Source organism: Oncorhynchus keta, chromosome 2 (assembly GCF_023373465.1).
Source record: "Oncorhynchus keta strain PuntledgeMale-10-30-2019 chromosome 2, Oket_V2, whole genome shotgun sequence".
In the NCBI taxonomy this organism is placed as follows: Eukaryota; Metazoa; Chordata; class Actinopteri; order Salmoniformes; family Salmonidae; genus Oncorhynchus; species Oncorhynchus keta.
The window spans coordinates 45,650,007-45,675,088 of record NC_068422.1 but is presented as its reverse complement, the minus strand read 5'-3'; the positions used below and the strand labels follow the sequence as shown (position 1 = coordinate 45,675,088).

Sequence of the window (25,082 nt, the reverse complement as noted above, 5' to 3'; positions counted from 1 at the left end):
TCACGCGAAAAAACAGGTCACTCTCATGCGCACTCTGCTCCGGTCCTGTCTTTTTTCCAAGATCGATTATACAATGCATGCGTTTCTGTTCGTCCTCACGATTGCTGTACACCTTTATAACATGTTAAAGCTTGATTATGAACTTAGTTTGATAAGTTTAGTCAACATATAATATGTAAGTTCAACGTTTTGGTGCGTATCCACTTGACTTTTGGCTACATTTCAACCGAAATGTGTCGTTTGAGAACCGAAAGACACAGACTGCAAAACTAAACGCTGTTTTTGGTAAGTATAATTCCTTCCAGGTCTTCTGATGGAAGAACAGCAAAGGTAAGGGAATATTTATGTGGTAAATGTGGGTTTATGTGGACTCCAAGATAGAGGAGCCATAATGCTACTTTTTGAGCGCCGACTCATAGTATAGCCTAGTGAACGAAACCTGTAACGTTAAAAATAAATGTAACACAGCGATTGCATTCAGAAGAAGTGTATCTAACTATATATATGTAGAACATGCATATTTAGTCAAAGATTATGATGTGTATTCCTTGTTAGCTGACGTTATCTGCCGGAGCTATCGTCATTTCTCAGGACATTTGAGTAGCATTTTTTTGAACGATGCATCATTGTAAACAGAGATTTATGGATATATATAGCATATTATTGAAAAAAACATAAATGTACTGTGTAACATGTTATATTACTGTCATCTGATGAAGATTTCAAAAGGTTAGTGCATTATTTTTCTTTTAATCCTGCGTTTGTTGATTGCATATTTTTTTCAACTTGGCTATGCAAATTAGCTGTGTCTTCGGTGGTGGTTTGACATAAATATGTGCTATGTTTTCACCGTAAAACATTTTAGAAATCTGACTTGCTGGGTAGATAAACAAGGTGTTTGTCTTTCATTTGAGCCATTGGACTTGTTAATGTGTGGAGGTTAAATATTTTTAGGAATACTTTTGCGTTCCATGCGCCACCTTCCAGCTGAACATGGGGGGTGTTCCAAAATTGGAACCCTAGTCCCCTTCTGGTTCAAGTGAATATGTTTGATGCCAGAAAGAAAACAGAAGAAGCTCTGATAATAGTAGTGCAATACTATCTCATACTAATTGTCTGGTGTCTTTATTTTAGAATGTGTATGCAGATGAACTCTGTGCAAAGTGCAACGTTTGTTATTTTCAGAGGAGAATGAAACAGAAAAAGCATGATATATTTATTGACTTTTTCCCAGTGTGTGTCTACACAGGTTGTTGTGTAAACAGAGATGAATAACCTTGCAGGTTTGATTGAATCTGACTGATAAACATTAACAACCCCAAATTCCCCTGAAATGACACTGATGACACAAGTGGAAGTTGTGTGTATATTATTCCCCATTGGTCAGTAATCATTACGCCCCTGCTAACCGTTGATTTAAAAAGAGGAAAACAGAGGAGGTTTCAGGTGAAACTGGTTTGCTTCCCTTCATCGGGATTCCCAAAAATATGGAGAGGTAATTTTCAATCCCGATGACTTCTGTGAACTCCACAGTCAATTCAGCATCATTTATACAGTTCTTTTTGCAAAGAACTCAGAATGGTTCTTGAAGGCTGATTTAATAATAGTAAGTGTGATACTGTCAGTGATTTGTTGTTCTCTTTCTACAGTGCACTCAATCTAACGGGGAAGCTGGTGTTTTTGCTGGTCCTGATCTATGGCTGTTATGGTGACCTTCAAGGTGAGAGTTTCTTTGAGAGAGATTTTATTCTTACCCTGGTAACAGTCTATGGGCAAGGTTTGACAGAAATCCATGCTTTGGTTTAGTTTACTTGGACACTGTGTTGTAGACCTGGAATAACGTTTAAACTATGTTTTGTGAATGCTACTATTTTTCAGGGGGAACAAATAGTTACTTTGGAGACGACTACAACTATTTGAATACAGATCTCAGAAAGTGACTACCTTTCAAAACTAGTTTAATACAGATCTCAGGAAGTGACTACCTTTCAAAACTAGTTTAATACAGATCTCAGGAAGTGACTACCTTTCAAAACTAGTTTAATACAGATCTCAGGAAGTGACTACCTTTCAAAACTAGTTTAATACAGATCTCAGGAAGTGACTACCTTTCAAAACTAGTTTAATACAGATCTCAGGAAGTGACTACCTTTCAAAACTAGTTTAATACAGATCTCAGAAAGTGACCACTTTTCTAAAACTATTGGATTGGCTGCCTTCAACTAATGGCGTAAATAAATAGAGCACACACAATCTCCTCTACTATTCCAATCTTCAATCTGACAGTCATTTTTGATCTACACAATACATTTCTATCTGAACATTTTGTAAAGGTCCATTCTCCTGAATGTCCATTTCCTCATGTGTACATAATACAATCAAACCAATTAACAAATGATGTTTTGTACAGATGCAGTAAGTATAAGTAAGTTGTTATACTCAACTACTTTACTGTTTGACTCTTTCAACATGCCACTGAAAAGGTTCAAGGTTCAATTCAAAGCCATTTGCAAACAGCAAGTTGGATGCTTAGCAAAAGCAACTTTGAACCCCTTTGTCATCTGAGGGTGTGCTCTTGTTTCAAACACACACTATACCAACTTTAAAGGGATAGTTTATTCAGAATACAAACTAACAGGATTGTCCACCTACCTTGGTTGTAGTCGATTCAAGAAGACAGTTTTGGGATATTTAGTTTCCTTTCGACACGTGATAGACATATTTGGTTACTGTTAGCATTCTCAATAACACTTAACATTAACCTGTTCTTGTGCCTGTGTAATAAAACTGTTACTACTTTTGGAGCAACCTGTATTATTAGCTTGTTGATACATAATACTTTGGCAATTGCATAGCAATGAGCTGAGAATTTTTGTAACTACTAGGAATAGTGACTGTTCCTTATTCCACTTATGTAATAATTACATTTTGAAATTCTGAAGCAATGTCCAATGTCCTATATAGCAACACTGTTGCTATTGTAACAATCAGAAATGTACTACACATGTATTGGAACTTGATGTCAAGTGATACTGAATTACCTTATGTCTCACTCTATGAAAATATAATTATTTGTCATTTTGAAGATGCATATCTAAAAGCTCTCCAAACCATGTGCTTATGATCATATATTTAGACTAGTTCAACTAACTGTTGTAGTTTTTTGGTTCTTCATCAAACATTTGGCAGCCATCAAATAATGTTTTATTTTGTTTTCATGTGACTTGCACATATTCAAATACCTTCAAATATTATTTGGATTTATGAGAGGTATTACAAAATAATTTATTTTTGCCTTTAGTTGAAACGCTATATAAATGATATTCGACTACCTCAAGTATGTGAAAAGTTTGTATTTACAAATAAACTACAAGATACAACTATTTTCTACCCAGGTCTGCAGTTACCAAATGCAAACTTTTTTAGTGTTGTGGCACAAATCCGATGCAAGTCAATAGTCCCGATATTAAAAATGTTTGGGCTTCATGTCCAAATTATCTAGAAGTAACTTCATCGAGCTACACAAAACATTTTAGATGATTTGGACGTAAAGTCTTAACATTTCTAATATTGTGACTATTAACTCGCATTGGACTGACTTGCAGGTTTGTTTTAACATTATTTAATGGTGAGTTTGACTCTCTCCATGTCCTACAGATCTCTCAGGTAAGGTGTTCGTAATCCCAATGACGACAACCACCTCACACGTAAAGCTCCATGCCAACGTCTCAAAGCCCATTTCTGCTATGACCATGTGTCAGAGGTTCAACTCTGAGCTAGAACGAGGCCAGTCCCTTTTTTCTCTAGCAACCCAGTCTCATGACAATGATTTGTTGTTGTACAAACGCTCCATGGGTGTGTACCGAGTGCATATCAGGGGATATATACTGGATTTCTTCAGTTTGCCAGATTCAAAAAATGAATGGATCTCCATCTGCTGGACCTGGGACTCTAAAACTGGTCTGACCCAGCTGTGGGTTAATGGCAAGCGTAGTGCACGGAGGATTCTTCAACCTGATACATCTGTAACTGGCACACCAAGTATAATGTTAGTCCAAGAGCAAGACAGTTATGGCGGAGGTTTTGATGCCTCACAATCCTTTGTGGGGGAAGTTACTGACGTCCACTTCTGGGACAGTGTCATCTCTCCCTGTGAAATACAAATGTATATGGAGGTGAATAGATTTACTCCAGGAAATATTCTCAACTGGAAAGACTTGCAGTTCAGTATTGAGGGGAAAGTGTTCATAGAGAAAAGTGAATTTAAAAATGAATGTCATAATTATTAGCAAAAAAAAAAATGCTCAGATGTGATCAGCATTCACAAGTAGATAATGTAACATAAGATGCATGTTTGTTGTTCTGCTGTGTCATACTGTTGTTTATGTCTTGAATCAAATCAATAAATCCTTGATTTTAGATGTTCTCTGCTCATGACTCATTGCTGACATAAAAAATAAATAAACAAAAATGATAATGCTGTTATTATGGATGACCAGTCCTTGCATCCATAGCTCTGCCTTCATGGCTCTGTCTATGAATTTGAGAGCGGTTACAGATCTCCAGGCCCATCCCTCAGCTTTTTACCAAATCAGAGGTGGGGTGACCGCTTTGTTAGTGTTAAAAGGATTCTAGCTTTAAAGACCTAAAGGTTGACTCAGAAATGCATGAAGTGAGGCTAGACTTCTCTGTTACGTTGGTACTGTAGCTACCACATTGTAGGTCGCTTTCCCCTGCTCAGACGTTGCATGCATCAAACATTAGTTTCGTGCCACGTAATTGACTGTGTCATAGGGCACCAGATTGCTGTAACATTTGATGTAAAATACCTATCAAGGCGTTTTAAGATGTGGCATGCGTCAGCAACGCCTGGACAGAGGAACGCGCTCCACATGTGACTGTGTGAGAGCCAAGTCTGGCATCTCTCTCATCTCATCAGTATCGATGTAGCTGTTGTTGGAGAGAAAGTCTGCCAGCCGCCTAGCTACAGTGCTGAAGAAGAGCTTCCCTTCGATACTGAGCAAGGAGATGATCCTGCACTGGTCTATTAGGGTTGCAAAGTTCTGGTAATGTTCCCAAAAGTCCCAGGGGTACCAGAAATCCTAGATCTCTCTAAATAATAAAGGATAATATCAAAAAATATACAGTGCTTTCGGAACGAATTCAGACCAGTTATTCTAAAATGTATTAAAAACAAACATCAGCAATCTACACAAAATACCCTATAATGACAAAGTGATAAAAGGTTTATAGAATTTGTTTGCACATTTATATATATATATATATATATATATATACTGTATATTTATATATATATATATATATATATATATATAATCTTATTTACATAAGTATTCAGACCCTTTTGCAATGAGACTCAAAATTGAGCTCAGGTGCATCCTGTTTCTATTGATCGTTGTTGAGATATTTCTACAACTTGATTGAAGTCCACCTGTGGTAAGTTAAAATGATTGCACATGATTTGGAAATGCACACACCTGTCTATATAAGGTTCCACAGTCGACACAGCATGTCTGAGTAAAAACCAAGCCATGAGGTCAAAGGAATTGTCTGTAGAGCTCCGAGAGAGGATTGTGTCAAGGCAAATATCTTGGGAAGGGTACCAAAACCGTTCTGCTGCACTCATTTTCCTCAAGAACACTGTGGCCTCAAGACTCTTCCTTGAGCTGGCCGTCCAGCCAAACTGAGAAATCCGGGGAGAAGGAGTTTGGTCAGGGAGGTGACCAAGAAACAGATGGTCACTCTGACAGAGCTCTATAATTCTTCTGTGGAGATGGGAGAACCTTCCAGAAGGCCAAACATCTTTGCAGCACTTCACCAATCAGCCCTTAATGTTAGAGTGGCCAGACGGAAGCCACTCCTCAGTAAAAGGCATATGACAGCCCATTTGGAGTTTGCCAAAAGGCACCTAAAGGACTCTCAGATCATGAGAAACAAGATTCTCTGATATAATGAAACCAAGATTTAACTATTTTTCCTGAATATCCAGAGTCACGTTTTGAGGAAACCTGGCACAATCCCTATTGTGAAGCATGGTGGTGACAGCATCGTGCTTTGGGGGTGTTTTTCAGCGGCAGGGTCTGGGAGACCAGAGGGAAAGATAAATGGAGCAAAGTACAGAAAGATCCTTGATGAAAACCTGCTGCAGAGCGCTCAGGACCTCAGACTGGGGTGAAGGTCCAAGTTCCAAAAGAACAACAACTCTAAGCACACAGCTAAGACAACACAGGAGTGGCTTCGGGAGAAGTCTCTGAATGTCCTTGAGTGGCCCAGCCAGAGCCCAGACTTGAACCCGATCGAACATCCCTGAAGAGACCTGAAAATAGCTGTGCAGCGATGCTCCCATCCAACGTGACAGAGCTTCAGAGGATCTACAGAGACGAATGGGAGAAACTCCCCAAATACAGATCTGCCACGCTTATAGCGTCATATCCACAAAGACTCGAGGCTGTTATCGCTGCCAAAGGTGCTTCTACAAAGTACTGAGTAAAGGGTCTGAATACTTATGTAAATGTACTATTTCAGTTTTTTATTTGTGATACATTTGCAAAAAAATACATAAACCTGGTTTTGCTTGGTCATTATGGGGTATTGTGTGTAGATTGATAGATTAGATTTGATTATAACAAGGTTGTAATAAAAAAATTTTGGGGAAAATTCAAGGGGTCTGAATACTTTACGAATGCACTGTATGATGCGACTATAGGCTATTGAGGATTTGAAAAAGTCACAATAAAAGTTTGCCTCAGGTTGCATACGCTGTTCCCTTATCAAGTGATCATATTTTCACCCATCAGCCTGCTCTCAAAAAGTACAGAAACGACACACGTCAAATAAGCAGCTTGCTCAACTAAATCTTTAGTTTTAGTGGAAATTGGATCACAAAAATCTACCTGTCTATATTTGCAGACAGATCTTTGAAACCTCGAATTTGATCATCCAACTCATGAAACAACATGATTTCTCTTGGATCTGTTACATCTGTCTATTGAATCCTTTGTCATACCAGACTGATATGTTAAGGGTGGTTCAGACATTCAAATGACAATTTCTTATTTTACTGGCCACAGTCTGCTTGGTGGTTGGTTATAGTTGGCCTATAACTACACAATCAAAGAATGAGGGTTGGGAAAGCTTTCTCTGGAACTTGACAGTGAAGCTGACCTTTTAGCAGTAATGCCATTTAATTATTTGGGCTCCATGAAAAACACAAAACACGCCAAGTAACGAAACACGGATTCACTGATAGACAAGAGCAGTCACACAAATTCTAAATACAACCATATACAAACAATGCAACAAAAAACACAATAATCATAGGAACAACACAACTTAACCAGTAACGTGTGTGTTACCTAGGGCTGTGGTGGTGATCATATTACCGCCATATCGGCGGTCATGAGTCACGACCACGGTCAAATTCCACGTGACCGTTGAGTCACGGTAATCTCCTATTATGCACTCTGGATATGCGTTGGGAATACCCAACTCGCTAACGACCGGCTAATGGCCTGGGAATCCGTTTTCTGTTGTCCCTCTAACCATGATGACTAATTCAAAGCATTTAAGACATTGCATGTAGACCACCCATACACATATTAAAGGTTATGCATAAGCATAGGCCTATACTGTATACGAGCACAAGCCTGACAAAAAAAAACTGAATTCAAATATTGATCGTGCCGTTTATACAATACACTGTCTAATAGCCTACTGGATATTACGCATGGCAGAAAAACATAAACAATATACAGATTTAAGATGTCTTTGGTACATCATTTGTCTATCCTATACTCTAAAATGAATCACCGTTGAGTGTGGACTGCATTATTATTCATACTTCTATCCATGAGTTTGGGAGAGAAAGTATAGCCCTAGGCGATGCTGTTGGTTCACTGATTGTGCAGGGTGCCTTACAGAGTTAGCTTACAATTATAATGAATTCGTAGTTGATTTTGAATAGCCTAGTAATAGGGCATTATTATATTTTCATAATTATTAGGCTGACACATTACCTCATCAGTGTATGTTTCCATCTTCTCCTCTCGCTCCTCCATTCCTTTCTTGAGCACACAGAGATATGGGCTGTCACAGTTTAATTAAACATGTTTCGTTGTATAAACATGTCGCTATCGATGTTCCCTGAACAAATTTCACTTGGTTTGCCAAATGAAGCTTTGGGTAGCTGCAGGGACACTGTTTGAGAGCCCACAGCATACAGAGTTTGGGCAGAATATCACCTGTCACGAAGCGAGAGTTTGCTCCTCAAACAGCGGTTGATGTATGAAGTGAAACCAGTGTTCTTATAAGCCCAGACATTTCTATTTATAAAGCATTTCTATAAGTAAAGTATTCAGACTCCTTGGATTTCTCCCACCAATAAATTGCTTCACAGCCTTATTCTAAAATGGATGAAATTGTTTTTCACTTATCAATCTACACACAGTACCCCATAATGACAAATCAAAATCAGGTTTTTAGAAATGTTTGCAAATGTATTACAAATAAAAAACTGTATTCAGGCCCTTTTTTCAGTAATTTGTTGAAGCACCTTTGGCAGCGATTACAGCCTTGAGTCTCCTCGGGTATGACACTATGAGCGTGGCAGATCTGTTTTTGGGGAGTTTCTCCCATTCGTCTCTGCAGATCCTCTCAAGATCTGTCACGTTGGATTTGAGCGTCGCTGCACAGCTATTTTCAGATCTCTCCAGAGGTTTTCGATTTGGTTCAAGTCTGGGCTCTGTCTGGACCACTCAAGGACATTCATAGACTTGTCCTGTGTTGTCTTAGCTGTGTGCTTAGAGTTGTTGTTCTGTTGGAACACCATCACCTTCACCTTACATTACATTTACATTTAAGTCATTTAGCAGACGCTCTTATCCAGAGCGACTTACAAATTGGTGCATTCACCTTATGACATCCAGTGGAACAGTCACTTTACAATAGTGCATCTAAATCTTAAAAGAGGGGGGGGTGAGAAGCATTACTTATCCTATCCTAGGTATTCCTTAAAGAGGTGGGGTTTCAGGTGTCTCCGGAAGGTGGTGATTGACTCCGCTGTCCTGGCATCGTGAGGGAGTGTGTTCCACCATTGGGGGCCAGAGCAGCGAACAGTTTTGACTGGGCTGAGCGGGAACTGTACTTCATCAGTGGTAGGGAGGCGAGCAGGCCAGAGGTGGATGAACGCAGTGCCCTTGTTTGGGTGTAGGGCCTGATCAGAGCCTGGAGGTACTGAGGTGCCGTTCCCCTCACAGCTCCGTAGGCAAGCACCATGGTCTTGTAGTGGATGCGAGCTTCAACTGGAAGCCAGTGGAGAGAGCGGAGGAACGGGGTGACGTGAGAGAACTTGGGAAGGTTGAACACCAGACGGGCTGCGGCGTTCTGGATGAGTTGTAGGGGTTTAATGGCACAGGCAGGGAACCCAGCCAACAGCGAGTTGCAGTAATCCAGACGGGAGATGACAAGTGCCTGGATTAGGACCTGCGCCGCTTCCTGTGTGAGGCAGGGTCGTACTCTGCGGATGTTGTAGAGCATGAACCTACAGGAACGGGCCACCGCCTTGATGTTAGTTGAGAACGACAGGGTGTTGTCCAGGATCACGCCAAGGTTCTTAGCGCTCTGGGAGGAGGACACAATGGAGTTGTCAACCGTGATGGCGAGATCATGGAACGGGCAGTCCTTCCCCGGAGGAAGAGCAGCTCCGTCTTGCCGAGGTTCAGCTTGAGGTGGTGATCCGTCATCCACACTGATATGTCTGCCAGACATGCAGAGATGCGATTCGCCACCTGGTCATCAGAAGGGGGAAATGAGAAGATTAATTGTGTGTCGTCTGCATAGCAATGATAGGAGAGACCATGTGAGGTTATGACAGAGCCAAGTGACTTGGTGTATAGCGAGAATAGGAGAGGGCCTAGAACAGAGCCCTGGGGGACACCAGTGGTGAGAGCGCGTGGTGAGGAGACAGATTCTCGCCACGCCACCTGGTAGGAGCGACCTGTCAGGTAGGACGCAATCCAAGCGTGGGCCGCGCTGGAGATGCCCAACTCGGAGAGGGTGGAGAGGAGGATCTGATGGTTCACAGTATCGAAGGCAGCCGATAGGTCTAGAAGGATGAGAGCAGAGGAGAGAGAGTTAGCTTTAGCGGTGCGGAGCGCCTCCGTGATACAGAGAAGAGCAGTCTCAGTTGAATGACTAGTCTTGAAACCTGACTGATTTGGATCAAGAAGGTCATTCTGAGAGAGATAGCGGGAGAGCTGGCCAAGGACGGCACGTTCAAGAGTTTTGGAGAGAAAAGAAAGAAGGGATACTGGTCTGTAGTTGTTGACATCGGAGGGATCGAGTGTAGGTTTTTTCAGAAGGGGTGCAACTCTCGCTCTCTTGAAGACGGAAGGGACGTAGCCAGCGGTCAGGGATGAGTTGATAAGCGAGGTGAGGTAAGGGAGAAGGTCTCCGGAAATGGTCTGGAGAAGAGAGGAGGGGATAGGGTCAAGCGGGCAGGTTGTTGGGCGGCCGGCCGTCACAAGACGCGAGATTTCATCTGGAGAGAGAGGGGAGAAAGAGGTCAGAGCACAGGGTAGGGCAGTGTGAGCAGAACCAGCGGTGTCGTTTGACTTAGCAAACGAGGATCGGATGTCATCGACCTTCTTTTCAAAATGGTTGACAAAGTCATCTGCAGAGAGGGAGGAGGGGGGGGGGGAGGAGGATTCAGGAGGGAGGACAAGGTGGCAAAGAGCTTCCTAGGGTTAGAGGCAGAAGCTTGGAATTTAGAGTGGTAGAAAGTGGCTTTAGCAGCAGAGACAGAAGAGGAAAATGTAGAGAGGAGGGAGCGAAAGGATGCCAGGTCCGCAGGGAGGCGAGTTTTCCTCCATTTCCGCTCGGCTGCCCGGAGCCCTGTTCTGTGAGCTCGCAATGAGTCGTCGAGCCACGGAGCGGGAGGGGAGGACCGAGCCGGCCTGGAGGATAGGGGGCATAGAGAGTCAAAGGATGCAGAAAGGGAGGAGAGGAGGGTTGAGGAGGCAGAATCAGGAGATAGGTTGGAGAAGGTTTGAGCAGAGGGAAGAGATGATAGGATGGAAGAGGAGAGAGTAGCGGGGAGAGAGAGAGCGAAGGTTGGGACGGCGCGATACCATCCGAGTAGGGGCAGTGTGGGAAGTGTTGGATGAGAGCGAGAGGGAAAAGGATACAAGGTAGTGGTCGGAGACTTGGAGGGGAGTTGCAATGAGGTTAGTGGAAGAACAGCATCTAGTAAAGATGAGGTCGAGCGTATTGCCTGCCTTGTGAGTAGGGGGAAGGTGAGAGGGTGAGGTCAAAAGAGGAGAGGAGTGGAAAGAAGGAGGCAGAGAGGAATGAGTCAAAGGTAGACGTGGGGAGGTTAAAGTCTCCCAGAACTGTGAGAGGTGAGCCGTCCTCAGGAAAGGAGCTTATCAAGGCATCGAGCTCATTGATGAACTCTCCGAGGGAACCTGGAGGGCGATAAATGATAAGGATGTTAAGCTTGAAAGGGCTGGTAACTGTGACAGCATGGAATTCAAAGGAGGCGATAGACAGATGGGTAAGGGGAGAAAGAGAGAATGACCACTTGGGAGAGATGAGGATCCCGGTGCCACCACCCCGCTGACCAGAAGCTCTCAGGGTGTGCGAGAACACGTGGGCGGACGAAGAGAGAGCAGTAGGAGTGGCAGTGTTATCTGTGGTGATCCATGTTTCCGTCAGTGCCAAGAAGCCGAGGGACTGGAGGGAGGCATAGGCTGAGATGAACTCTGCCTTGTTGGCCGCAGATCGGCAGTTCCAGAGGCTACCGGAGACCTGGAACTCCACGTGGGTCGTGCGCGCTGGGACCACCAGATTAGGGTGGAGCGTTTGTATGGTCTGTGCAGAGAGGAGAGAACAGGGATAGACAGACACATAGTTGACAGGCTACAGAAGAGGCTACGCTAATGCAAAGGAGATTGGAATGACAAGTGGACTACACATCTCGAATGTTCAGAAAGTTAAGCTTACGTAGCAAGAATCTTATTGACTAAAATGATTCAAATGATACAGTACTGCTGAAGTAGGCTAGCTGGCAGTGGCTGCATTGTTGACTTTGTAGGCTAGCTGGCAGTGGCTGCGTTGTTGACACTACACTAATCAAGTCGTTCCGTTGAGTGTAATAGTTTCTACAGTGCTGCTATTCGGGGGCTAGCTGGCTAGCTAGCAGTGTTGATTACGTTACGTTGCGTTAAAAGAACGACAATAGCTGGCTAGCTAACCTAGAAAATCGCTCTAGACTACACAATTATCTTTGATACAAAGACTGCTATGTAGCTAGCTATGTAGCTAGCTACGATCAAACAAATCAAACCGTTGTACTGTAATGAAATGTGATACTACCTGTGGAGCGAAGCGGAATGCGACCGGGTTGTTGAGTTCTATCCGGAAGACGTTGGCTAGCTGTTGGCTAGCTAGCAGTGTCTCCTACGTTAAGGACGACAAATAGCTGGCTAGCTAACCTCGGTAAATTAAGATAATCACTCTAAGACTACACAATTATCTTGGATACGAAGACAGCAAAGACAGCTATGTAGCTAGCTAACACTACACTAATCAAGTCGTTCAGTTGAGTGTAATAGTTTCTACAGTGCTGCTAATCGGTGGACGTTTGCTAGCTGGCTAGCTGCTGGGCAGAGCAGTGAAGACTACGTTAGGACGACGAAATACGATAATTACGCAATTATCTTTGATTCAAAGACGGCTATGTAGCTAGCTAAGAAGACATTGCTAAGATTAGACAAATCAAACCGTTGTACTATAATGAAATGTAATGAAAAAGTTATACTACCTGCGGAGCGAAATGCGGATGCGACCGCTCGCTCCAACCCGGAAGTACTACCTTCACCCAGTCTGAGGTCCTGAGCACTCTGGAGCAGGTTTTCATCAAGGATCTTTCTGTACTTTGCTCCATTTATCTTTCCCTCTATCCTGACTGGTCTCCCAGTCCCTGCCACTGAAAAACGTCCCCACAGCACGATGCTGCCACCACCATGCTTCACCATAGGGATGGTGCCAGGTTTCCTTCAGACGTGACTCTTAGCATTCTGGCCAAATAGTTAAATCTTGGTTTCATCAGACCAGAGAATATTGTTTCTTATGATCTGAGAGTCCTTTAGGTGCCTTTTGACAAACTCCAAGCAGGCTGTCATGTGCCTTTTACTGAGGAGTGGTTTCCGTCTGGCCAATTTATCATAAAGGCCTGATTGGTGCAGTGCTGCAGAGATTGTTGTCCTTCTGGAAGGTTCTTCCATCTCCATAGAGGAAATCTAGAGCACTGTCAGAGTGACCTTCTGGTCCTTGGTCACTTCCCTGACAAAGGCCCTTCTCCCCGGATTTCTCAGTTTGGATGGGCGGCCAGCTCAAGGAAGAGTCTTGAGGCCACTGTGTTCTTGAGGACCTTCAATGCTGCAGCAAGTTTTTGGTACCCTTCCCCAGATCTTTGCGTTGACACAATCCTCTCTCGGAGCTCTAAAGACAATTCCTTCAACCTCATTGTCACGCCTTGGTCTTAGTATTTTGTGTTTTCTTTAATTATTTGTTCAGGCCAGGGTGTGACATGGATTTATTGTGTTGTCGTATTGGGGTTTTTGTAGGCATTGGGATTGTGGTTGATTAGGGGTGTGTCTAGTATAGGCTTGGCTGCCTGAGGCGGTTCTCAATCAGAGTCAGGTGATTCTTGTTGTCTCTGATTGGGAACCATATTTAGGTAGCCTGGGTTTCACTGTGTATTTCGTGGGTGATTGTTCCTGTCTCCGTGTTAATGTTCACCAGACAGGCTGTATAGGTTTTCACGTTCCGTTTGTTGTTTTGTATATTTATAAGTTATTTCATGTATCGCGATCATTCATTAAAGAACATGAGTAACAACCACGCTGCATTTTGGTCCGACTCTCTTTCGACAAACGAACGCCGTTACACTCATGGCTTGGTTTTTGCTCTGACATGCACTGTCAACTGTGGGATCTTATATAGACATGTGTGTGCCTTTCCAAATCATGTCCAATCAATTAAATTTACCACAGGTGGACTCAAGTCGTAGAAATATCTCAAGATCGATCCATGGAAACAGGATGCACCTGAGCTCATTTTCAAGTCTCATAGCAAAGGGTCTGAATAGTACTTTTTGTCTGATTCTCTGTATGGTAATAACATTTGATAAAAAAATAAAAATAAATGAATTGTAAAGTGCTTTCTTGCATCATATAACACAACACACTTTTCACCTATTTGGTATAATAGATCTTATTTTCTTGTTTAAAAATCTGTGTGTGGGTGGGGGGATTTGTGTTTTCAGGGACATATACCAAACCCAAACAAACACCAAATGAGGGTTAGGACATTTGAGCAATATTTGCTGGTCAACAATGCAATGAGATAATGTTGAAATCATTGAGCAATTTCAAGGATTTAACATTTCATCCTACGAACTGAATCATTCTATCTTTAGAATTTGATCAAAGTGTGTCAATGTCAGTAAATAAAGAGATTGGTCAAAATAAGCCATTCGAGATGTGCATTTATGCATATTTGAGTATAAAAAAACAATACTACTCCATACTTCACTCATCTTACTGGTTCGCTTGTTCTCAGTGACTGTCTGTTTACACTCTGTGTAAATGGTTGATATTTAAGTTTAGGCATTAATTCCAAGGGTACATTTTTGCTAAAGGGTTAAAACAGAAGAATAAAGAAATGTGTCTTGCACTGGGTTTTGAACTGGCAATCCTCTGAATCGTAGCTCGCAGATCAAGCCCTTCCTTTATCCCCATCCACAACGCCTTAGCAAGCCGCGAGCCCTGTCCACATCCTGGCATCCTGGCGTCCTGGACACATGTCTAATACTGCTACAGGCTTGATGAAGAAATGCTGGCTGATCCCCAGTCAGGGAGAAGCTCTTCCTGAAAGATGGGAGAGTATAATAAAACAACAATTAATAACAGGAGGGTGATATGCATATCATAAACTTCATAAACAGTGCTAAGAAGTTGTGGGGGACCGGCGAAACTGCGGTACACCACTGCCCCAGACCCCAGTGCCAGATAAACCAGGTCTGAAGGGGTTCATTAAAGTCTGAAAGAGTGAGAAACTGGTCGCTCCACTGCTTGACCTCTGACTCTGACCAGCAGCCCTGACCTCCCCGACCACATTCCCCTGATAATACGGGGAAGATAAAGAGAGAGGAGGAGGGGGGAGGGAGGGAGGGAGGGAGGGGGGGGTTGTGTCTAGAGGGGTGGAGAGGGAAGATGGAAGGGGTGAGAGAAGGGGATGTGTGTGTAGAGAGGTGGAGGTGAGGTAGGGGTGGAAGAGGGAAAAGGGGGTCGAGTGGAGAGGGGGGAGGAGAGACTGAGTGGGTGAGAGATGAGGGAGGAAGATAGATGGAGTCTGCTAAAGAGGAATAGAGATGGAGTGGGTGAGAGAGGGGAGAGAAAGAGATGAGTTTAGGAGGGAGGACAGTGTCCATTTCAGCTTTCAGACAGGCTGCCCTGGAGGCAGTATTATCAGACCTGTCACTACACACTGATAAGCCACAAGTTCTGGTTGTCCCCGGCTCCAAACGACACATGTAAGAATTCAGTGTTCGTGCTTCCAGTGATAGTGAGGAAGATACTGGAGGTAAGAGTCCTGGATTGATTAGTGTCTCGCTCACATGAAAGCATATATACACACACACACACACACACACACACACACACACACACACACTTAAATACTTTATTGGAATCCAAGAATCAAATTTACAGGTTGACCACCATTGTTTTTGTAGGTCAGGACTCACGGCATGGGGACATGGCCATCTAAACCTAAATAATCCAAGTTGATCATTTATTGGTGTTTGGGAGATGTGGTCCCACTATACCAAGTTAGTTTTGTGTATGTGCCATCTCACACCAAGAAGTGACATTCCATTAGTGGCTCAGTGAGGGTAAACTGACCTGGGTCCATATCCACAAAGTGTCTCAGAGAAGGAGTGTTGATCTGATTTTAGAGGCTACTTATATAGACAATTTGTATAAAACCCATAAACTGTATTTATGATTATATGACAATATTTTAGGTTGACAATAATTATATCACACACACACACACACACCCCTCCTCAGAGGAGCCTCCACAGAGGAGCCACCACATCCTACTAAAATGTCTTTTTTTTCAGATAGAACTATTGTAACGGCTGTCGTGGGTTGAAGAAGGTGAAGAGGACCAAAGTGCAGCATGGTACGTGTTCATGATGTATATTTATTTGAACTCAGAACACTACAACCAAAATAACAAAAATAGATCAACACGAAACAGTTCTGTCTGGTGGAGAACACAGAGACAGAAAACAAATGAACAAGCGAATAAAGGAAAACTGAAACAGTCCCGTTTGGTGAAAACACTGAAACGGAAAATAACCACCCACAAACAAGAGTGGGAAAACAGGCTACCTAAGTATGGCTCTCAATCAGAGACAACTATTGACAACTGCCTCTGATTGGGAACCATACCAGGCCAAACACATAGAAATATAAACACAAGAACAAAACATAGAATGCCCACCCCAACTCACCAACCTAAAATAGAAACATACAAAAGGAACTAAGGTCAGGATGTGACAACTATACTAAATATAGTCATGTCAAACACCTGAATAAAACAAACTGTTTTGCAATAGTCTCAACAGTCTCAACAGCACCCTGTAGGATAGCACCATGGTGTAGCCAGAGGACAGCTATTTTCTGTCCTCCTTCAGCTACATTGACTTCAATACAAAACGTAGGAGGCTCATGCTCCTCACCCCCTTCCATAGATCTACATGGTTTAGTTTAGTTTATTAGGATCTGCATTAGCTAATGCACATGAAGCAGCTACTCTTCCTGGGGTCCACACACAAATTACAAATACATGAGATAGTACAGAACAATAATAGACAAGAATATAAAATATTACATGAAATAAATACAAAAATATGTAAATAAAATATTTAAGATTTATTTAACCAGGAAAAGTCTATTTTTCAAGAGATACCTAGCCAAAGCAGCAACAATCAATACATAACCGAATAAAAACATACAGCAATAGAATATGATCCAGCCTAAAAAAAAGCATTTACACAGACTCTTCCATTAATATTTTTTATTCATTCAGTGGCACTAACATATCTAGATGAAGCATGGATTGTAGATTATTCCATGCGTCTGGTGCACAAGAAGAGAAGGCAGTCTTGCCTAATACTGTGAATGTCCTGGGGACTTTAAGTAGCAACCACCTAGCAGACCTGGTAAGACAGGAGTTTGCCCAAAAGGGCTTTGTAGATGAACACATACAATTGTAGCTTTCTGCACTTATAAAGTGAGGGCCAACCTACCATTTGGCACAAGGTGCAATGGTGGGTGATTGACTTGCCATTTGTAATAAAGTGCAAGGATGCATGATAAACAGAGTCTAGTCTCTGTAAGACAGAGGAGGTTGCATGCATATACAACAAGTCACCATAATCAATTACAGAGATAAAAGTGTCCTGAACAAGATTCTTTCCAGCCATAAGCAGGAAGCAAGCCTTATTACGAAAATTAAAACCAAATTTCAAGTTAAGCTTCCTCACAAGATTATCCATATGTACTTTTAAGTACAACTTCTCATCCAAACATATACCTAGGCATTTGTAGGATGACACTTTTTCAACAGATAAGCCACCAGATGTGACAATGCTAACCTTCTCTGGCAGAGTTTGAACTCTAGTAAATGTCATGAACTTGTTTTTGTGTACATTCAAGACCAATTTGAGACCATAAAGGGAGGCCTGTAGTGAATGAAAAGAAGTCTGGAGCTCTTCAGCAGCCTGAACCAGAGAAGGAGCACATTAATATATGACTGTATCATCTGCATATACAGTTGATGTCGGAAATTTACATACACCTTAGCCAAATACATTTAAACTCAGTTTTTCACAATTCCTGAGATTTAATCATAGTAGAAAATCCCTGTCTTAGGTCAGTTAGGATCACCACCTCATTTTAAGAATATGAAATGTCAGAATAATAGTAGAGAGAATTATTTATTTAATTTTAATTTATTTCATCACATTTCCAGTGGGTCAGAAATGTACATACACCAAATATTAGTATTTGGTAGCATTGCCTTTAAATTGTTCAACTTGGGTCAAATGTTTTGGGTAGCCTTCCACAAGCTTCCCACAATAAGTTGGGTGAATTTTGACCCATTCCTCCTGACAGAGCTGATGTAACCGAGTTAGGTTTGTAGGCCTCCTTGCTTGCACACGCTTTTTCAGTTCTGCCCACACATTTTCTATGGGGTTGAGGTCAAGGCTTTGTGATGGCCACTCCAATACCTTGACTTTGTTGTCCTTAAGCACAACTTTGGAAGTATGCTTGGGGTCATTGTTCATTTGGAAGACCCCTTTGCGAACAAGCTTTAACTTCCTGACTGATGGCTTGAGATGTTGCTTCAATATATCCACATAACTTTCCTTCCTCATGATGCCATCTATTTTGTGAAGTGCACCAGTCCTTCCTGCAGCAAAGCACCCCGACAACATGATTCTGCCACCCCTGTGCTTCACGGTCGGGATGGTATTCTTCGGCTTGCGAGCCTCCCCCTTTTCCTCCAAACATAACGACGGTCATTATGGCCAAACAGTTCTATTTTTGTTTCATCAAACCAGAGGACATTTCTCCAAAAAGTATGATCTTTGTCCCCATGTGCAGCTGCAAACCGTAGTCTGGCTTTTTTATGACGGTTTTGGAGCAGTGGCTTCTTCCTTGCTGAGTGGCCTTTCAGGTTATGTCGATATAGGACTCGTTTTACTGTGGATATAGATACTTTTGTACCTGTTTCCTCCAGCATCTTCACCACGTCCTTTGCTGTTGTTCTGGGATTGATTTGCACTTTTCGCACCAAAGTACGATCATCTCTAGGAGACAGAGCATGTCTCCTTCCTGAGCGGTATGATGGCTGCATGGTCCCATGGTGTTTATACTTGTGTACTATTGTTTGTTCAGATGAATGTGGTACCTTGATGCGTTTGGAAATTTCTCCCAAGGATGAACCAGACTTGTGGAGGTCTACAATTTATTTTCTGAGGTCTTGGCTGATTTCTTTTGATTTTTCCCATGATGTCAAGCAAAGAGGCACTGAGTTTGAAGGTAGGCCTTGAAATACATCCACAGGTACACCTCCAATTGACTCAAATGATGTCAATTAGCCTATCAGAAGCTTCTAAAGCTATGACATCATTTTCTGAAATGTTCCAAGCTGTTTAAAAGCACAGTCAACTTAATGTATGTAAACTTCTGACCCACTGGAATTGTGATACAGATACAATTGTTGGAAAAATGACTTGTGTCATGCACAAAGTAGATGTCCTAACCGACATGCCAATACTATAGTTTATTAACATGAAAGTTGTGGAGTGGTTGAAAAACGAGTTTTAATGACTCCAACCGAAGTGTATGTAAACTCCCGATTTCAACTGTAAATGAATGAATGGCAACATAGGTAACTAGCTAACACTGTAATTCATAATAGACTGGTACTATGTAGTCAGCTAGCTAACTATACCTATTGCCAGACAGGAAAAAAATGATTTAGCTAAATTAGAATCTAATTTGTGTTTATAAGCTAACCCCATCATTATTACATTTTTTACATTTAAGTCATTTAGCAGACGCTCTTATCCAGAGCGACTTACAAATTGGTGCATTCACCTTATGACATCCAGTGGAACAGTCACTTTACAATAGTGCATCTAAATCTTAAAAGGGGGGTGAGAAGGATTACTTATCCTATCATAGGTATTCCTTAAAGAGGTGGGGCTTCAGGTGGTGGTATTTGGTCATATGATTATGGCAGGGTTCAGTGACAAGCAATAGAGAGAGCGAGAGAGAGAGAGAGCACCACCCATGTTGAGGCAGGGAGAGGACGAACAGGCCATCAGGTGAGAATTTGAGTTACAGTGTTAGGCACTATCAGTTCAACTCCTCATCTTTGCTGACTGTAGCCCAAGTGCTATAACAAAACAGTCGTTGCCTGCATTCTGATTTCATAAGGTTGTCATGGCAGGGATCAAAGACAGTCACTAAGGAGAGGGAGAGCACCGCCCACGTTGAGGCACAAGGAGATTACGAACAGGTCATTAGGTGAGCATTTGATTTATAAGGGTGTCTGGTAAAGCACGTTGCACAGCAATTCACATTGCATACAGATTGGGACAATCGGTTCAACTCCTCATCTTTGCTGACTGTAGCCCAAGTGTTACAGTATAACAAATGCTCTTGCCTAAATGTAGATTTCATTTGGATGTCATGGAGGTTGAAAACGGGGCTGCACTCAACAATGCCACAAACCATGTTGCCGTTTGTCATATCCACTAGGAGAACCTGGATACCGTTGATAGGAAAACAATATGCCCAAATATGCTTTCTGGCAGTGTCATGGGTAAACAGGTATTTGGTGCATTTAAGTGAGTTGAAACTGAAGATCTGACCCCTCTCTCTACCACTATATGCCCACCTTTGTATAAGGTTGCAACCGGTTATTGACTGTTATTGAATGTGTATGTTTTTTACTTGATGGTCAATGACAATGAGTTGTGGCTATGTATTTTTTTTAACCTGTTGCGACAAGCAATCCCGTATCCGGGATCCTATTTATAGCCTCAAGCTCATTACCATAACGCAACGTTAACTATTCATGAAAATCGCAAATGAAATTAAATAAATATATTTCCTCTCAAGCTTAGCCTTTTGTTAACAACACTGTCATCTCAGATTTTCAAAATATGCTTTTGAACCATAGCTAAACAAGCATTTGTGTAAGAGTATTGATAGCCTAGCATAGCATTAAGCCTAGCATTCAGCATGCAACATTTTCACAAAAACAAGAAAAGCATTCAAATAAAATAATTTACCTTTGAAGAACTTCAGATGTTTTCAATGAGGAGACTCTCAGTTAGATAGCAAATGTTAAGTTTTTCCAAAAAGATTATTTGTGTAGACAAATCGCTCTGTTTTGTTCATCATGTTTGGGTAAGAAAAAACCCGAAAATTAAGTCATTACAACGCATACTTTTTTCCAAATTAACTCCATAATATTGACAGAAACATGGCAAACGTTGTTTAGAATCAATCCTCAAGGTGTTTTTCACATATCTATCGATGATAAATCATTCGTGGCAGTTTGGTTTCTCCTCTGAAGAAATGGAACGCGCATGGACCTGGAGATTACGCAATAATTTTGACGCAGGACACCGGGGGACACCTGGTAAATGTAGTCTCTTATGGTCAATCTTCCAATGATATGCCTACAAATACGTCACAATGCTGCAGACACCTTGGGGAAACGACAGAAAGTGCAGGCTCATTCCTGGCGCATTCACAGCCATATAAGGAGACATTGGAACACAGCGCCTTCAGAATCTGGGGCATTTCCTGTATGAAATTTAATATTGGTTTCGCCTGTAGCATTAGTTCTGGGGCACTCACAGATAATATCTTTGCAGTTTTGGAAACGTCCAGTTTTTTTCTTTCCAAAGCTGTCAATTACATGCATAGTCGAGCATCTTTTCGTGACAAAATATCTTGTTTAAAACAGGAACGTTTTTTATCCAAAAATTAAAAGAGCGCCCCCTATCTCGAAGAAGAAGACGTCTATTGCTTGAGCATGGCACCAGACTGACTGGTTTATTTTGAAGTCTTCTGATTGAGCATTATGCCACACTGATTGGTTAATTTTGAGTTCTATTGTTGAATTATTTTATGAATTAATACTGCAAAAAACGTTTCCAGATTGCCTCGACTCCTTTTATGTTAATTGGTTATAAGAAATGAGTAATTCAAGACCATGTACTAGCCAAGTGTGATGAAGGGTACAGAAATATAAATGACGGATTTTGACATTTAAATGTAGTTAAAGAAGGGGTGTGGTGGTGACTTTCTGAACATGTTAAGAGTCGGAAAAAAGTTTAAAGTATTATAGAAAAATGTTGCTATTTCAATTGGGATTGGGGTGTATTGACCAATCAGGATATTTTGGGGTGTATTTTCCCTTCAAACTTCACCAGAAACAACCATTTCACATACCCCGGACGGGTGTTGACACTGGAACCCAATGACCCTGACCCCCCCCATATCTGACACAGAGTTAGGCCCTTGCCTCAACTCATGTCTCATACCCTCATTCAATCACTGCTGTGATTCCTTCACAACACTGTGTAAGTAACCCTCTCATTCCCATTCCCCATAATATTTTACTACATAATATGTGTTTGTAGCCCTCTCATGTTTGGATAAATACCATAGTAGGCCGGCAATTAACACAATCTAATTATTAAACATACACATCAATAATTTTACTCCTTGCTTGGACTCATTCTTAGCTCTTTTGTCTAACTGTGTTGTGTTGTTGTTTTTTGTCTTCCCAGTAAAATCCTGTCCTCAGTGAAAGTGTTGAGCTCCCTGAGGTCTGTGACCACCTCAACCCCTGTCCTGCACTGAAGTCAAGCCTCTGAACACCTCAACTCATTCCTCATATCCTCCAGTGATGCAATCACTGCTGGGATCCCTTCTCAACACGGTGTAAGTAGCCCTCTCATTCCCATTCCCCTTAATATTCTACTATAAAAAATGTTTTAGGTAAAAGTGATTTATGTCTTTGACGATTTTTTAAACATGCTTTGTGTCTCTGTGCTTGTCCCTGTCTGTGCCTATATCGTGGGTCTCCCATCCTCATAAACTTATTTTTCAATTCACCAGCCTCCACCGATACGCACACACACACACACACACACACACACACACACACACACACACACACACACACACACACACACACACACACACACACACACACACACACACACACACACACACACACACACACACACACACACACAGATTCCCAAATGCATTCAGAGACATACACACTCCCTGAGACACAAATAAACATTCTGGTCCTCCCCATACTCCACACGCTGATCTCACAAACACACCCGGAGAGCCTCCTTGATGATTCATTCATTGTGCAACATTAGAATTGGACAGTTTCACTGTAATAGTCCAGGGGAGATAGATTCATGAAGAAAAAAGGGAATGCAACCAGTGGTCTCTGACAGTTAGATATGACTTATTACACAGAGGTCGAGATGAGTGTAAATCAATGTTGTTTCCAGGCCTGTGAGGGAGTTAGGAAAATAGAGTTGTTTGCCAGGGAATGCATCGGCCCAGTACAGGGAGTTAAAATATGATCTTACTTCCTGGCTTGCACACACATTCGCACACACACACATGCCTGCGCAAGTGAGATTTGGTTGGGTGGGCCCCACCTTCCAGCAAAACATTTTAGTTGACCCCTCTTGACAGCGGAGATAAAGCATTTTATAAAGTTCATTTCCATGAAGGCCTGTTTCACGTAGTCTCCTCTGAACAGTTGATGTAGAGATGTGTCTCTTCCTTGAACACTGTGAAGCATTTATTTGGGCTGCAATTGCTGATGCTGGTAACTCTAATGAACTTGTCCTTTTTGGGGTGGCAGGTAGCCGAGTGGTTCGAGCATTGGTCCAGTAACCCAAAGGTTGCTAGACCGAATCTCCAAGATGACAAGGTAAAAATTGGTCATTCTGCTGCTGAACAAGGCAGTTAACCCACTGTTCCTAGGCCATCATTGTAAATAAGAATTTGCTCTTAACTGACTTGCCTAGTTAAATTGAAGGTTACACATCCTCTGAAACAGCGGTAACTCTGGGTCTTCCTTTCCTGGGGCGGTCCAATTAAGAGCCAGTTTCATCGCAGCTCTTGATGGGTTTTGCATCTGCAAAACCCTACCTTGTCACAACACAACTGATTGGTATTAAGAAGGAAAGAAATTCCTCAAAATTTACTTTTTACAAGGCACACCTGTTAATTGAAATGCATGGTTCAGAGACTGCCAAGGGTGTTCAAAGCTGTCATAAATACTTTGAAGAATCTCAAATATAAAATACATTTAGATTTCTTTAACACTTTTTTGGTTACTTCATGATTCCATATTTGTTATTTCATAGTTTTGATGTATTCACTGATATTCTAGAATGTATTCATCATTTGCTATGAGACTCGAAATTTAGCTCATCCTGTTTCCATTGACCATCCTTGGGATGTTTCTTCAACTTGATTGGATTCCACCTGTGGCGAATTCAATTGATTGGAGGTGATTTGAAAAGGCACACACCTAAGGTCCCATAGTTGACAGTGCATGTCAGAGCAAAAACCAAGCCATGAGGTCGAAGGAAATGTCCATAGAGCTCCGATTGTGTCGAGGCACAGATCTGGGGAAGGGTACCAAAAAATGTCTGCAGCATTGAAGGTCCCCAAGAACGCAGTGGCCTCCATCATTCTTAAATGGAAGAAGTTTAGAACCTCTAAGACTCTTCCTATACAGTGTATGGCTGCCCGGGCCAACTGAGCAATCGGTGGAGAAGGGCCTTGTTCAGGGAGGTGACCAAGAAGCCGATAGTCATTCTGACAGAGCTCTAGAGTTTCTCTGTGGAGATGGGAGAAACTTTTAGAAGATCAACCATCTCTGCAGTACTCCACCAATCAGGCCGTTGTGGTAGATTGGCCAGACGGAAGTCACTCCTCAGTTAAAGGCACATGACAGCCTGCTTGGAGTTTGCCAAAAGGCACATAAAGACTCTCAGACCATGATGAAACCAAGATTGAACTCTTTGGCTCAAATGCTAAGCATCACGTCTGGATGAAACCGGGCACCTTTCCATAAGGTGAAGCATGGTGGTGGCAGCATCATGCTGTGGGGATGTTTTACAGCAGAAGTAACTGGGAGACTGTCACCATTGAGGCAAATATGAACAGAGCAAAGTACAGAGCGATCCTTGATGAAAACCTGCTCCAGAGCGCTCAGGGTCTCAGACTGGGGGTGATGATTCACCTTCCAACAGGACAATGACCCTAAACACACAGCCAAGACAACGCAAGACTCTGAATGTCCCTGCGAGGCCTAGCCAGAGCCCGGACTTGAACCCAATTTAACATCTC

The 25,082-nt window shown here is 42.1% G+C and overlaps 1 protein-coding gene across 1 annotated transcript; it reads left to right on the top strand.

The window, feature by feature from the left end:
* The first annotated feature begins 1,398 nt into the window (after window positions 1-1,398).
* LOC118401245 (serum amyloid P-component-like) lies at window positions 1,399-4,419 on the top strand. Its single transcript, XM_052477581.1, has 3 exons — window positions 1,399-1,495; window positions 1,650-1,720; window positions 3,658-4,419. The coding sequence occupies exons 1-3, from the start codon at window positions 1,488-1,490 to the stop codon at window positions 4,287-4,289; spliced, it is 711 nt and encodes a 236-aa protein (XP_052333541.1). The 5' UTR covers window positions 1,399-1,487; the 3' UTR covers window positions 4,290-4,419.
* The last annotated feature ends 20,663 nt before the right edge of the window (window positions 4,420-25,082 follow it).